At 59.2% G+C, this 15,467-nt stretch overlaps 2 protein-coding genes across 2 annotated transcripts; one reads left to right on the top strand and one right to left on the bottom strand.

Annotated features, from left to right (window-relative positions):
* The first annotated feature begins 3,329 nt into the window (after positions 1-3,329).
* PDAP1 (PDGFA associated protein 1) lies at positions 3,330-8,435 on the top strand. The gene is made up of 6 exons (XM_026053923.1): positions 3,330-3,339; positions 3,893-3,984; positions 5,861-5,968; positions 6,350-6,471; positions 7,208-7,359; positions 7,806-8,435. The coding sequence occupies exons 1-6, from the start codon at positions 3,330-3,332 to the stop codon at positions 7,862-7,864; spliced, it is 543 nt and encodes a 180-aa protein (XP_025909708.1). The 3' UTR covers positions 7,865-8,435.
* A 956-nt stretch (positions 8,436-9,391) lies between these two features.
* On the bottom strand, positions 9,392-14,057 carry ARPC1B (actin related protein 2/3 complex subunit 1B). The gene is made up of 10 exons (XM_026054111.1): positions 14,033-14,057; positions 11,843-11,922; positions 11,553-11,657; positions 11,244-11,466; positions 10,634-10,741; positions 10,342-10,548; positions 10,190-10,265; positions 9,917-10,113; positions 9,728-9,818; positions 9,392-9,650 (listed from the first exon to the last, which is right to left on the bottom strand). The coding sequence occupies exons 2-10, from the start codon at positions 11,904-11,906 to the stop codon at positions 9,612-9,614; spliced, it is 1,110 nt and encodes a 369-aa protein (XP_025909896.1). The 5' UTR covers positions 11,907-11,922; positions 14,033-14,057; the 3' UTR covers positions 9,392-9,611.
* Between the last annotated feature and the right edge of the window lie 1,410 nt (positions 14,058-15,467).

The following is a 15,467-nucleotide window of genomic DNA, read 5'->3' on the forward strand; positions in this document are numbered from 1 at the left end:
TCTCCGGGGGGCCCGTGGAGCCCCCGGCGAGGGCAGCGGCCGGGGGGGCCCGGGGGGAGCCCCGTGCGCCCGCCCGGGGGCTGCAGCGGCTTCCCCCGGCAGGGAGGGGCTCCGGGGCGGGATGCGGGAGCAGCACCGGGAGCGTCGGGATGCGGGAGGCGCACGGGGAGCATCGGGATGCGGGAGGCACACGGGGAGCGTCGGGATGCGGGAGGCGCACCGGGAGCGTCGGGATGCGGGAGGCGCACCGGGAGCGTCGGGATGCGGGAGGCACACGGGGAGCGTCGGGATGCGGGAGGCGCACCGGGAGCGTCGGGATGCGGGAGGCACACGGGCAGCGTCGGGATGCGGGAGGCACTCGGGGAGCGTCAGGATGCGGGAGGCGCTCGGGGAATGTCGGGATGCGGGAGGCGCACGTGGAGCACCGGGATGCGGGAGGCGCTCGGGGAGCGTCGGGATGCGGGAGCACGGGGAGCCTCTCCCCACACAGCGGGGACCACACGCACCCCCCTCGCTCCAGGTCCCCAAATCCGCCGGGTTTCCCAGGGCTGGGGCTGCTCCGACTCCTGCGGAGCGGGTACCGACTTGCTGGGTGGTTAAGGAGAGGCGAGGAGAATGACGGAGCCGGATCCGCCCAGAACCGTCTCCAGAGGCGCCGGCCGCGGGCCGGCTCCGCGCGGAGCCTTCGCGGGCTCCTCGGCGCGCGGCCCCGCACGGCAGCCGCGTTCGGCTTCTGCTCTGCAGCCCTCTGGCAGCTCCMTTCGTTGGCACTTCCCGAGCTTTAATGGAATAAAACGGCTCTCCCTGGGTGGATCGTCCTTACGCCGTTTAGTCTGTGCTCGTTYGTTAACGTTAGTGAAAAGATCTGAGGTGTTTTGTGTGTGTGAGTGAAGGCGAGTATTGCCACGAGTCACAGCTCTGGCTTAACGTTTTTAAATACCGTATAACTCTTTTTCTCTGTATTTCATATGCAATTTAACATRTCTCTTTCAAGTCATTTTTTCCCCTCTTTTTAGGGGACAAGAGGGGCCTCCCCTCCCAAGCACAGKTTTTATAGTGTTAGCAAAAGAGTTTTGCTCTTATTACCTAACATAAAGTAGGGATTTTAACTTACCAATAATAATTTTTGTTACATTACTATTTCTGCAGATCCTTTCTTTTCTGGATAGACTCAAAAACAACAAGCGACTCCTCCTTTTCCACATTCTTTTTGATATAAACTCCTTAACTGTGCTGCCTGCAGCTGAAAACAAGTGCRTTTGAAAGCTCCTTTGCAATTGCTCAGAGCTCTGCAAAGGGGAATCAAGCTCCTTATTTTCCTCTTCGTTTCGTTCCTTCCCAAGCCCCTTTCCCCTTGAGTTGTTTTTCCCTGGCGCAGAGTATTCCCTTGCTATAATAACTATATATTTAGCAAGTTCCCTTGCTATAATAACTGGGGCTCTTCAAAAGCACCTAGTAGTTAAGAGAATTACGGGCTGTCCCGTCATTACAGCAGCGCTCGGGGCTGCTGCAGTTGCTGGGCTGCCGCGGAGCCGCGCGGCTGGCACCGCGTCCCTCTGGGATGACGTTTGCTGGGCAGGGGGAGGCGCCTCTTGCCAATCCGCTCTCCGGMGTCGCTGTGGGAGGTGGGAAGGGGCACACGGGAAAGGCCACGGAAATGGGCTGGACAAACTAAGAGACATTTGTGGCTGCTGACCAGGGAGAACAGGTTGGAAAACGGGATTTCCAAAGCGCAGCCCGTGGAGGGGTCGGCTCCGACGCTCCCGGTCTCGCCGCTCCCGGTCGTGGCAGATCCCTCTGTGCATCCTGAGGGCTCTCCCACCCTGTTCTCCCACACCGCTCCCATGTGCTGCATTATCCCCGGCAGCTGAAACAGGATCCAGGGATTTCCTGCCGCTTCCAGAGCCTCYTGCAGCGAGAGCTGCTTGGTTTCTTGCCAGGCTCGTGCCCAGGTTGTGCCTCGGGCTGCCTCTTGGCCCAGCTTGCGCTGCCAGCGGCTCTTTGGGCTCCAGGAGGGTAAATGGAGCAGGGAATGACAGCAGCCCCGGCCGTTTCATGTTAATATCAGAGCTTTGAGCTCGGCTCGGAGCTCAGCCAGGCAGCCCAGGCCTGACCCCTTCCTGGTTTCTAGGGCTGCCTTTCATTTTTTCCTTATAAAGCAGTAAAATGTGGAGGCTCCTTTTCATATTCTCCAACTCGTTAGAATTCCCAGTGCTTTTGTCCAAGGAGCTTCCCATTTCCCTTGGGCGCAGGCGGCGTTTAGAATCACAGAATCACAGAATATTTAAGGTTGGAAGGGACCTCTACAGATCATCTAGTCCAACCTTCCTGCTCAAGCAGGCACACCTACAGCATGTGGCACAGGGTGGCATCCAGGTGGGTTTTGAAGACCTCCAGAGAAGGAGACTCCACAACCTCCCTGGGCAGCCTGTTCCACTGCTCTGTCACCCTAACAGTAAAGAAGTTCCTCCTCACCTGGAGACGGAACTTCTTATGCTTCAGTTTGTGGCCATTACCCCTCGTCCTATCGCTGGCCACCAGTGAGAACAGCCTGTCCCCTTCCTCCCTGCATTCTCCCTTCCTGAACTTATACATATTAATCATATCCCCTCTGAGCCGTCTCTTCTCCAGAGAAAACAGGCCCAGCTCACTCAGCCTCTCTTCATACGAGAGATGTTCCATTCCCTTAATCATCCTGGTTGCCCTTCTCTGGACCCTCTCCAGAAGCTCCACGTCCCTCCTATACTGGGGTGCCCAGAACTGAACACAATACTCCAGGTGCGGCCTCACCAGAGCTGAGGAGAGGGGCAGAATCACCTCCCTTGACCTGCTGGCAACGCTCCTCCTGATGCAGGCCAGGATGCCATTGGCCTTCTTGGCCACGAGGGCACACTGCTCACTCCTGGTTAACTTGGTGTCAACCAGGACTCCCAGGTCCCTCTCCGTGGAGGTGCTTTCCAGCAGGTCCACCCCTAATCTGTACTGATGCCTGGGGTTATTCCTCCCCAGGTGCAGGACCCTGCACTTGTCCTTGTTGAACCTCATGAGGTTCCTCTCTGCCCAACTCTCCAGCCTGTCCAGGTCCCTCTGGATGGCAGCACAGCCCTCCGGAGTGTCGGCCACTCCACCCAGCTTGGTGTCATCCGCAAACTTGCTCAGGGTGCATTCCGTGCCCTCGTCCAGGTCATTGATRAACAAGTTGAACAGCACTGGGCCCAGTACTGACCCTGGGGGACACCACTGGCCACRGGCCYCCAACTGGACTCGACCCCATTTATCACCACCCTCTGAGCTGGAGGGGAGGGGTTAAGGAARCCAGCTCCTTGGAGATGGTCGATGGTAACCGCTGCGCCCGCAGGAACCTGTTGTTGTGATCCCTCCTGTGTAGGAAATGCCGAGAGCAGCTGTGGGATTGCGGATTGCCCGGCAGGCAGCCCGGGAAGCCGAGCGGAGGGGCCCCAAGCAGAGGCCTGGCTGGACRAGGGAGGATAGAGTCACCGGGAGCTGCGTGCTGGGAATTTTGTTGCTGGATAAACGGGCCGTGTGACAGCCGTGCCGTGGTGCAGGGAGAGAGGTGGCTCCTTTGGGAGAGCCCTCGTGGCTCRCAGCCACCGGGACAAGCCTGTGTTTGCTGATGGGCTTTGGAGCGCTCCGTGCAGCCCGTGTGGAAAGCAGGAAYTGGCTCTGTGTGCTCGTGGTGCTCGTTCCCTGCCTAACGTATCCAGCCTCTTGAAACACTTTGCTGGGAAATYGATGCTTCTTTTTCCTTTGGTTTTAGCAGAAGGGACGTTTTGACTTGTCCCGGGTGCCTCTGGAGCCCAGACAGTGCCCTAAGGAAGGAGCCAGACTTTTTCCAAGCTTTATCACTAACCCACTTACTCTTTTTGTGTAGGTAGAAAAGGAGGCCACAAAGGCCGAGCACGACAGTACACAAGCCCTGAAGAGATCGATGCACAGCTGCAAGCAGAGAAACAAAAGGCCAGGGTACGTTCAGTGGTAACTCTTATAAGCCCTAACTTAATTAATATGCCTTGCTTAATTTGCTGTTCAAGAGGAATATCTGCTTAATCAAATGCTGCAGATCGATTCTCAGTGCTCTGTCCAGGGAGAGTGCAGGTCGTGATCCAGTGCAGCTCCCCACACAGAAGCAGGGCCAAATGGACTGGAAATGGACCTGGACTGGTCAGCAGCTGGAAATGAAGATGATTCCACAGCAGCTCTAGACACCTTCCTCGCACCCCATCACCTCCATCATTCTTGGCACCAGCTAATTTTCTATCCCTGCTCCACAGGTTGGCTGGGGAGACAAACGAGTCACATCTTAAGGAGTTCGGAACAGAAAGAAAAGTTAYTATTTGCCCTCTTTCTGTTCTAGACTTAGCAGACAAAACTCCTTTGACTTCTTCCTGTACGCCTGATTTTCTTGTTTACTTATGGCTTGCAGGGAGAGATAAGTTTCCTGGCACAAGCCCTTTTTTGGTGTGTTTCTGTGCCCTGACAAGCTCCTGCCCCTGCCATGCACAGCTATCTTGCTGGTATTATCAAAGGCATGGCTGCTTTTTGCAGTTCTTGCTGTCTCCTATTCCCAGATTATCACAGCTCTGATTACACATTCACTGCTATTTATCTGTGACTTTCTGAAAGTGCTGCCTGAGCCCGAATACACAGTTCCAGCTGAAACCTCACAGCATTGACTGCAGCAGGATAATTATAGCCCATGTAGGAAATACTGATGAATACCTCCCAGAATAAGACCACTCTTTCATGCAGTTATGAGCCATGTTGGTGACTCCTTTTTAATGTTTTGACCAGCTGTAACACAAGACGATTGTGCAGCTTGCTGCTTAGCCAGAAATTCCAACTTTGTATTAGATTTCTCCTTCCAAAATGAGGCTTCCTGGGTTGTGTTCTGATTCCACCTTGTTGGTTTCACGCTGTCTTTCCAATTTCTTAAACCACTTGTGGTTCTGGTCCCATTTTCCAAAATGGTTCCAGCTCCTGCCAATGTGGTGTCGTTCACGGATTTTATGAGTGTGCTCTGCTTCCAATCTGCTAATGAAAATACCAGCTGGAAATGGTCCAGAACAAACCTCTGCAGGACCCCACTTGAAATGCATGCCTTGCTTTTCCTCGACCCAGAAAACTACTCTTTGAGAAAAGATTTCTTTTTTATTTATCTTCATCCATACCRCATGGTGATGGATGCATCTAGCCTTATTTCATTAAGAAAAGCTTTAAAAAACTTAATCAAATTATTCCTCTTAGTGTCCCCAAGCCATTCATGTTGCCAGTTGCTCTGATGAGGAGTATTTGGTAATGGCAAAACAAYGTTCACACCCATGTTGGTTCTTCTAGTCTTATCTTCTAGTGACTTACAAATTAATTTCTAGGGTCCATCTGGTAAAAACTGTGCTAAAAAGGCTGTAATTTTTCAAATAAACTATTCTGGGTGATGGTTGGCAATTGGCTTTTCTCTAGATTATTTTTTTATCTAGCTCTAGGACCAGGTCGAGCCTTTTATAACATCTGTGCAGTTTCCAGCAGCATCGCTGAGATACTGTGCACTGAAAGCCTGGGCCAAAAAGTCTCCTGAAGCTCTTTCATACAGGGAAAGTAAAGTACCAATTTTGTCTTTTACAGTGTTTTTTCCTGGCCTCTTGCTTAGAGCAAAGAGCGGAGCTGTTTGGAGGGAATCTGCAGGGGCAGCTGATGCACCATTAGCGGCCTGAGAATGAGCTCTTGTTCCTTCATGGCCAGGCACCCACGCTCTGAACTGTGCCTCATCCCTCCAAATTAAAACTCACTGAAAGTTGGCATTTTTATTAACACACATTTTCTCTAATCGCCTGTGAATTTGTAGGAAGAAGAGGAGCAAGAGGAAGGGGGCGAAGGAGCAACAGGAGACCCCAAAAAAGAGAAGAAATCCTTAGATTCAGATGAGAGTGATGAAGATGATGAAGATTATCAGGTAGCACAACTTTGTGCATTCGTGTCGACTTGGCATGGGAGGGAGATGCAGACTCTTGACATGGAATTCTCTCTGGGAGCTTCCTGTAGTAGTTTTTATGGAAGAACTATTTTTGGAAGCCAGAAAAAGCTTGCTCGGTTGTATGTTATCCTTGGAGTAGATCTCTGGTAACTTAGGCATTTCTGTAAGTGAAATGCTAGGACAGAAATGTGTCTGAAAAGACTGCAAATGCTTGATTCCTAGGCGGCTTTGCTGCCTGGTAGTGACAGGATTTTGAATTACCCTTTCTGGGGTGCGAGGGGATGTGTTTGAGCTGTCTCTGATGCAGTAGTTTGGGGTGTTGCAGCTCCTGTTAACYTGCCTGTTGTTCCTCCACCTTAGCAAAAGCGCAAAGGAGTGGAAGGGTTGATAGACATAGAGAATCCAAATCGTGTAATTCAGACAACCAAAAAAGTCACTCAGCTGGACCTGGATGGACCCAAGGAGCTCTCGCGGCGAGAGCGGTGAGTGTTCGCAGCTCCAAAGGGGAGCYTCTACAAAGATGGCACTAAGCAGCAGAGTAATTGTTGGGACTCACTTTGGTTCCGAATACCAAACACTAAAAAAATGGGTGTCCTCTGGGACTAGCTGTGGTCACCTTTGGGTTAGGCAGCTTGGCCAGAGCTGGGAGTGTAGCGTTTGTTGCTGAGAAGCAGTTGTTGAACGTTCCTTTTTTGAAGCTTTATGCCAAAAAAACCCCACAAAATATTAAATAAACATTAGTSATGGGTCGCATTGGGGTTCACTTCAGTCTTGCTGCAGAAGGTGTCTTAGTGATAGGGAGCAATTTTGCAGATTCCTGGGGCCATGGTGGGGTTTTATCTGGGTGGATGAATAAGACAAGAAGCCAAATCTCAGCCTCCAGCTTCACTTACCAACAGGCAGTGAACGATTCTTACTTATTTGGCGTCAATTGCCTGAACAGAAGTGCAGCTGAGGGTGAAGCTGCCTAATCTGGGGCTAAATTGTTTGACCTCATTGTGTGTCAGTGCTCCTGCTTGCCAGAGAAGAGACAGGGATGACCCCCCTCATCATCCCCATCCGAACCCTGCAGTAACTGCAACCTGTGCGTGTAAGGTAGTGACAGGGATCCCAGCAGGCAGTCCCGTCTCTGTCCAGCCTCCTTCCCGCTCCCTTGGTCTGTCTSTGTCTTCTTGCTCACTTGGGTACTGTGATGACTGGGGTGTTTCACTCAAACAGAGAAGAAATAGAGAAACAGAAGGCGAAAGAGAGGTACATGAAAATGCACCTAGCTGGCAAAACAGAGCAAGCGAAGGCAGATCTCGCCCGACTAGCCATCATTCGGAAGCAAAGGGAAGAAGCTGCCAGGAAGAAAGAGGAGGAAAGAAAAGGTAGGACAATAATAAATCACAACCTTTTGCCTCCCTTTGGCAATGGCTGTACTGCCATGATCTCTGCTACTGCGTGTAGCAACCTCCCCTCTTGAGACTCTTGGGTGCTGCTGTTTGTCATTACAGCTCCCCTCTTCAAAACCAGGTTTGGCTCTTTCATTTCTGCAGAGCTGTTGCTTTATAAAGTTTGGAGGCTTTAAAGTTTGGGAAAAGGGAGAAGCCAAAGAGAAGGGAATTGCTCCCGATGCTCCTTTTTCTCAGCCTCGCAGGCAGTGCTGGCTCTGGCTCAGGGGTTTAGTGAGTTCTGGTGCTCACTGGATGTGGTTAGAGAGGGACAGATTCTTTCCCCTGACGTCCCTCTCTGGCTAGCAGGATTTCTGTGAAGCCAACCCCAGCCCCTGACGTGCACCCTGAAATGACGACACCTCTTTCTTTTCCCCCTCCAGCGAAAGACGAAGCGGCTATGGCAGGTAAAAGACTGCAGTCACTATCCCTTAACAAGTAAGCCCAGGACATGCAAGAGGASGAAACGCCAGGGAACTGTGCCTGGTGCCTGCCAGGAACTCTGTTGTGTTGCATACCATCGATGCCACATGGGATGTACTGTGGCATCGAAGTCACCTTCACCTCCAAGAGACACTGACGATGTGTTTTGTCTTCATCCTGGCACAGATTTCCATTTTGGGGTTAGGGGCAGCTGCTATCTTTGGTGCAGAACTGTGCTGAACAGCAATTCTCTGTAACAGTTTGGAAACCTGAATGTTCTTGCTGTTTTTAGGGTTAAGAACTCATAGACAGGGGGCAGGGCGGGAGGGGAGATGCTTCAAATATTAGATTGCAAGAAACTAGACTGTGGGGTCATTGTGGGGTGGGGCTTGGGGTGGGACCTTTGACTTGCTAGTGAGAGCCCAAAGGGGACCGTATCTGAGGAAACCTTCTGGGCAGATGCCCGTAAAGTTGAGCTGCAGGCTGTGGCAGTGTGAGCTGGGAGCCCGACTTCATGGGCATCGGGAGTGCTCTTCCTTCCCGCTTTCATCCCTCCTCTCTTGCAGCCAATCTTCCCTTTTCCCTCCTCTTCACTATTTTTTTTCCCTTCTCCTGATTAGGGATAGTGCCATTTTTTAACCACATCACCCTTTGTTTAAAGGAAAAAAACAACGAAAACATTAAATGTACCAGACCCAGACGGAAGAAAAAAAAAACCTATCGATAACGCTCAAAAAACACAACTTGTATATTTGGCCGATTAAAACGTAAATTATCGTAACCGCTGTGTCCTTGTCTCCTGCGTGTGTGTTAAACGGGCGCGGAGGCCGAGGCCGGAGACGCGGCCGCGGTCCCGTGCTGCGGTGACCTCCGCTTTGCTGCTCGTGTGGCTCGAGGGCCGGAGCTCCTCAAGGTGAGAAGCTGCTGCTGCTCTCTCAGGGTCTGGGCACGGAGGCGCTTGGCTCCAGGCCGCTTTCCAACCTTGTTGCTGTCGGAAGCCCCAGCGCTGAASCCGGCAGCCTCCCTGGCTCTGTTGTAGGGCCGCGAGTCCCTGCAGCCCCTGCCCTGCGCCGCAGGCCCCGGCGCCTCCTGCGCTCGGCCTAGGCCTTAGTTAACGCCGAGAACCAAGCAGGGTGAAGGCGGGTGAGGAAGGAGCTCCCCAGGAGTCACCAGCAGCACTTCCCACAGCAACGGAGCTTTGTGGAGATGCAGGGTGACAGAAGCTGTGCCTGTTTGGTGTGAAGGAGCCGCTCGCGCCTGGCTTGGAGCAAGCGGCCCGGTAAGGCCYGATCCACAGCGAGGAATGTCGGCAGGAGCAGCGTTTAGCCCRAGCTGCCTGGGGAGCCCGGGCCCCTGGAGGAGGAACCACCTTGTGCAGGACAGATTCTTCCTGCTTTGTGGTGCTAAAGGTGGGATTTCCCTTGCAGAAACACTTGCTGTGACACCGGGCAACATTCGCAGTGCTCACACACTTGTTCACCTTAGGCTCTTCCCCTCTCCCCAATAAATAAATCTAAAAAACAGATTTACATGGGGAAAAATCCTTCCTTTATTCTCCATTTCTATAAGCAAAGTATGACCAGCATCAGGCGCAATGGTAACAAAAATAGTTAAAAAAACATTCTTTTTCCTTTGTCTCGGCGTCACCCCCAGCGCCAGGTGCCGCTGACGCCAGCAGGGCCTGGAGCGCAGGGTGTCGCGGGAAGGGAGCAAGCAGGATCCGCCGGGGAGAGGGAGGCCGGGAGCGCCGGGAGCAGCCGCCTCCTTCACTTGATCTTGAGGTCCTTCAGGGCGGACTCCAGGCTCTGGAGGAGGAAGAAGAGGAGAAGAGGTCGGTCCGGGCCTGGAAGCGGTGCCGGAGGAAGGCCGCGGGGCCGCCTACCTTCACGTCCCAGATGCTCATGCCGCCGTCCATGCCCGTGGTGCAGAACTGGGAGCACTTGGCCTTCCCGCCCGCCAGCACCGAGATCTGGCTGCGGGGGGCAAAGAGGGGGCTCAGTCCCCAGGCCCGGGGGGCTCCGCTGCGTTTCCCCCATTACCACCCGCCACCGCCCCYGGGCGCGGGCGGCACCTGATGCTGTTCTTGTGCAGCGTGTCGAGCGCCGCGTTGGCCGCGTCCGAGCTCGCCTTCTTGTCCAGGTTCTGGAAGCGCTCGCGGGCGGTGAGGCCGCGCTGCGAGCTCTGCTTGGGCACGTCCAGCTTGCCCGCGAAGCGCAGCGCGCCCTGGCCCTCCTCGTAGGTGAAGAGCATGGGGCAGCAGTCGTGGCCCTGCAGAAGGCGCGCGGAGCATCAAGCCCCGTGGCCGCCCGGCTCAGCGCCGCGGCCACCCCCGTCCCCGACTCACGGCGGCCACCAGGCTGTTCTCGGTGATGAAGGTGACGGCCAGCAGCGGCAGGGTCTCGGTGCAGAGGGAGGCCACGCTGCGGGGCACAGGCCGYGTTGGCCTCGCCGCGGGCGCCCGSCCGCGCGYGCGGCGCCCGCCCCRGCCCCACTCACGCCATCCTGCGGTCGGCGTCGGCCACGCTCACGGTGCTGTCGTGGGCCACCCAGGCGACGCGGGCGCCGCTGGCCGAGAAGCAGATGCTGTGCACCCAGCCGCAGCCGCTGCCCGACTCGAAGAGCAGCTCCCCGAAGGGCATCTTGGAGCCCCAGGGCGTGGGGCTGGGCCGCTCCTCCACCTCCTTGATGTAGGCCGAGAAGATCCTGGTGGTGGGATGGACACGGAGCGGGGGCTGCCGCAGGGGCCCCGCRCGCCCCACATACCCCCCACGTACCCCCGGCCCCTCACCGGCACTTGAAGTCGCAGGAGCCGGCGGCCAGCAGGACGTTGTTGGGGTGCCAGTCGAGGCTCAGCACCGTGGAGCGGATGGGCTTCTTGATGTGCTTGCACACCCACCTGGGGGGCCGCGCGGGGTGTGGGGTGCTGCCCCCCGGCACCACCCCCGTCTACCCCCATCTGCCCCTTCCTGCAGCGTCTGCCCCCTCCGGTTCCCCCAGTGTCTCCCGTCTCACCTCCATCTCCTGCAACTCCTGCTCCATCTCCCCCATCTCCCCCTCCATTGCCCCCATCTCCCCCTCCGACATCTCCCCCTCCATCTCCCCTCCACCTTCCCAACCTCCTCCTCCATCTCCTCCTCCTCCATCTCCCCAGCCCTTCCCTCACATCTCCCCTCCATCTCCCCCAAATCCCACCTCCTGTCCCATTTCTCCTCCCCTCTGCGCTCTCCCCACCCATCCCCTCTCCCCCCCCCCCCCCCCACATCTCCCCTCCATCTCCCCCAAATCCCACCTCCTGTCCCATTTCTCCTCCCCTCTGCGCTCTCCCCACCCATCCCCTCTCCCCACCCCTCCATCCCCGTCTCCTCCATCCACCCCGGGACACGCTCCCGGCCTCTCACCAGTCATTCTCCTGCTCGAAGTAGCAGATGGAGATGAGGCGGGAGCCGCTGCCCACGGCGAACTTGTTCTCCTTGGGGGACCACTTGACGCAGCGGGCGGCGCGGTTGATGCGCAGGATCACCAGCGTGGGCTTCCACGCGTTGCCCTTCAGCGTCCACACGTAGGCGTTGCGGTCGGTGCCGCACGTCACCAGCCGGTTGCTCTCGGGCGCCCAGTCGATGCCTGCGGGGACGGGCGGGCGCTGGGACGGGGCGGGGGGGACCGCGCGTCCGTCCGTCCGTCCGTCCGTCGGCCGCGCCGGGGCTCACCGGTCACCTGCCCGTTGTGCTCCTTGAGCTCGTGCGCCTTGCTCCAGCGGCCGCCCTCCTTGCGGTAGATGTGCACCTCGTGGTTGTTGGGGCACAGCGCCAGCTCTGCGGGGCCCCGCGGCACTCAGCGCCCGCGGGAACAGCCCGCTCCGTTCCCGCCCGGCTCCGCCGGCCCCGGAGCGGCTCCGGTCCCTCCCGCCCGTGGGGCTGCATCCCTGCAACGCGCCCRGGCGGCCGCCCCGTCCCTGAGCCTCCCTGCGGGGTCGCCCGGGCCCCCCGGCCGTACTCACGGGTCCGGTCCTTGTTCCAGGCATGGCAGCTGATGGGCTCCAGSAGGAAGCTGTGATAGGCCATGGCTCCTCGGCTGCGGCTGGGACGGGGCGGACGGAGCAGCCGTGAGGATGAGGAGGGACAACCCGCCCGTCCCACCAGCGCTCCCAGTCAGCCAGCGAGCCCAGGCTGGAGCCTGCCCGGGAAYGGCCGTTCCCAGAGCACATCCAGGCTCCAAGGTCAGGAGCAGCCGGGCCAGGCGGCTCCGAGCCCGCATCCCGCAGGGGACCCCAGCGCCGTCCCCACGGTGCTCCCAAGGTGACTAATCCCTTCCATGGCCGAGCCCAGCGCCGCTGCCGCCCCTCGGCCCCGGCCGCCTCCCCTTCTCCGTCCCCCCCATCCGGCCGCTCCRGTTGGGACCGGGCGGCCTTGGGCCCGGAGCGGCGCGGGGCTCGGGAAGCACCGCTCTCCGCGCCGGGCGGGATGGCCGGGATTAGTCAGCGCCTTTGGCACTTGGGTGTTTTGGGAAGGAACAGGATGTTGCCCGTTTTCCTTGGCAGCTCCAAAGGTTGCAAGGAAAGCAGGTCCCTGCGCAGCCCCTGCCACCCGCGCCGGCGGAACGGGACCCTGCTCGGCTCTGTCACCCGCGTTTTATACACAGGAGCCCTGGTGGGCAGCGGGAATCCCGCGAGGGCCCCAAATCCCTCTGCCCGTCCCGGCTCTCCCGGGCGTGGACGTGGCCGCCCATCCCTGAACAAGGCCGGGATTCATGGAGCTTTGCTCGCCGCCCTCCGCAGCAGCGCTCGGTGCCAAAGCCACCGCGCCAGCCTGAGCCTGGGGACCTGTTAGTCCCGCACCAGCCCCCACGGGGACCTGTTAGCCCCAATGGGGACAGGGGACCCGCTGTGGGGCACAGGGGGACCCGCTGTGGGGCACACGCGGCCAGTGCTGGGCAGTATCCCCAGGAGCTGACAACAACCTCCCGCGCTGCTGGGAACATCACTCGGCAGCACCCAGCTCCCCGCGACTCCGTAATGTCACTAAGTCCCTACAGCTGCCCTTAGGATGGATCCAGTCCCACTAATGCCCCTARGAAGGATCCAGATTGGCTAATACCTCTAGGAAGGATCCAGCCCCACTAATGCCCCTTGGAAGGATCCAGTCCCACTGATATCCATAGGATGGATCCAGTCCCCCTCATAYCCCTTTAATGGATCCAGTCCCCCTCACGTCCCTAGGAAGGATGCCCGGGCGCTGCAGGGAAGGAGCAGGGCAGCGGCTCCGGGAGCGAAGGGACACAGCCCCTTCCTGCCAAGAACCGCGCGCAGGGCGGAGGCCGTCGGCTCCAGCGGGGAACGGCGCTTGGAAAAGGGGCGCAGGGCCGGGCACAGCCGGGCGATCCGCCCGCCGGCCCCTCCGGCCCCTCGGAGCAGCCCCGGAGGCGCCCATAAAGCCCCGGCGCGAGGGGGGCCCCGCGCCGCCTCCCCGGCCCAGGAGGAAGCGGCTGCGCGGGGGGAGCCGCGTTCGGCGCCGGCCCCCGGGGTGGCCCGGGTTGGTGGTGCCGGGGTTGGCCCGGGTTAGTCCGGGTTGGCCCGGGTTGGCGGTGCCGGGGTTGGCCCGGGCTGGTCTGGGTTGGCCCGGGTTGGCGGTGCCGGGGTTGGCCCGGGTTGGCCCGGGTTGGCGGTGCCGAAGCCTCGGGCATCGCTCAGTCCCGGCTGCCGCCGCCCGCGCGGGAGATGCTCCTCCTGCATCTGCACCCAGGCTGAGCAGGGACGAGGGGGCCGCAGGGGTTCGAGGGGGCTGCRGGGGTGCCGACCCTCCTCTTCCTCACACCCCCTTCCCAGCAGGGCTCCCCATCCCGGCCCCGCGGCATCCCCRCCGCCGGAGCGCTCCCAAAGCAGCGGCGCTCCAGGCGCTCCGGGGCCTCAGGCCGGGGCGGAAAGCGCCAAGTGTCCGAGAGACCCGGGAGGAGGTGGCCGGAGCGCGGGGGCGACGGAGCCCCCGGCACCTCCCGCGCGCGAAGCCGCCCCGTCCCGCAGCCCCGCGGGGCGGCCTCATCACCCCGCACAAAAAAAGTTGCTTTTTTTCCCTCCTGCTTTTCTGTTTTGCCTTTTCTTTTGCTTTTCTTTTTCGCATGCTGAGCTCCCTGCCCTGGCTCCCTCGGGGCAGCRGGGATCCCGCGCGGGCGCCGCAGCCCCCCGGGCTCTTACCTGGCAGCAGGGACCCCTTCCCGGCCCGGGGCGGCTCCGGCAGCTCCGGCGGCTCCGCTGGCTCGCGCAGGCAGCCCCACTTCCCTTTTCCTCTCCGAGAAACGCAACCACTTCCTTACGTGGGCGTTGGGGGAGCGCGGAGCRGCCGCCCTGCCCCTGCGCGCGCCCGCAGCCCCGCGGGCTCCCAACGGGGCCGTAACCCCCCTCCGCCTCCACGTGCCCCTCGCTCGTGGTGCCAAGGACGGGTTGTTCCCCCGCCGCTCGGCCTTGGATCACAGGGATGCATTGGGATCCAGCCAGGCTGAGCGGCGACTGCTCCCGCTTCCAGGCTCTCCTGCTCCGGATGCTTCCCCCGCATCCGTGGCGCATCCTGCTGCAGCCTTTGGAGCAACCCGTTTTTTATCCCAGTAACTCCAAGGGTTAAGGGCGGGAGAGGGGACAGGGTGGGGACCCCCAGATCCGTTCATGGCTGCTCAGCGCGGTGGGAAGCTCCGGAGGGACCGTCCCAGCCCCGAACGGCGACAGCGGCGCCCGAGCTCGGCTTGGGGCTCCCACAGCAAGGACAGGCCCCGAGGGGGTTTCTCAGCCRCGGGATTTGGATACAAGGGGCCCCTACAGGTTAAGCTCCAGAATACATTCCCAGGTTAGGGGTTCGGTCCTGGAGAAAGGCTCCGAGGGGTGGCACGGAGCCGGGAACTCGCCTCCCTCCTGCTCCTGCAGTCCCAGCCGGCCCAGGGGACCGTCGGCCCCTCTCCGAGCAGCCCTGCTACTCCCAGGGATGGGGAGATGCCCCTGTCCCCCCTGTCCCCCCTGTCCCCCGTCCCGCGCCGCCGCTGAGCCGAGCACGGAGCTGTCCTGTGCGGCGCAGGACGCAGCCCGGACCCCTCACCTGCCCATTGCTCCTGTGGGATCCCAGCCCTGCTTCCAGGGAGGCAAACGAGGGGTACGGCGGCTTAGCTTCCGTGCCAGGAATCCCAGTTTTAGGGAGCGAAGAGCATCACCCCCAGCAGCCTGCAGAGCGGTTCCTGACCTGCTCCTGCCTTTCCTCCTTGCTGCTGCTCTCYGGCTGCTCCTGGGGCGGCTCCTGTCCCAGCGCGGAGCGGCCGGAGAGCAGCGAGGGCTTCTCCAAAGCAGGACAGGGCCCCGGGAGAGCCGGGCAGGACACGCGGAGGTGGCACCGGCCACAGCACAAGCCCAGCACGGCACCTACCTCCGAGGGGCGCGGGAGCTGGAGGCAGCAGAAGGCCATTCCCAGTGGGATAAATGGCCGGGGAATCCGGGAATGAGGTTTTTATTCCCCCTCCTCCCTTCCTTCCCAGATAGATGCACCTTATCTGTCTGCAATCCCAAACTTCTCGCATGGACATTTCTCTTTTGAACGTCACTTTGTTGAGCCTTTTTGCTCCCAACAGCCATTCTACCTTCCCTAGATCTC

This window comes from Nothoprocta perdicaria, unplaced genomic scaffold (assembly GCF_003342845.1).
Source record: "Nothoprocta perdicaria isolate Ctin4 unplaced genomic scaffold, notPer1 scaffold_12, whole genome shotgun sequence".
Classification (NCBI taxonomy): Eukaryota; Metazoa; Chordata; class Aves; order Tinamiformes; family Tinamidae; genus Nothoprocta; species Nothoprocta perdicaria.

Bases quoted from the DNA above. Each gene is read 5' to 3' on its own strand.
- PDAP1 (XM_026053923.1), top strand. The intron at 6,472-7,207 runs GTGAGTGTTCGC...TCACTCAAACAG, and splicing joins GAGCTCTCGCGGCGAGAGCG to AGAAGAAATAGAGAAACAGA. The intron at 7,360-7,805 runs GTAGGACAATAA...TTCCCCCTCCAG, and splicing joins GAAAGAGGAGGAAAGAAAAG to CGAAAGACGAAGCGGCTATG.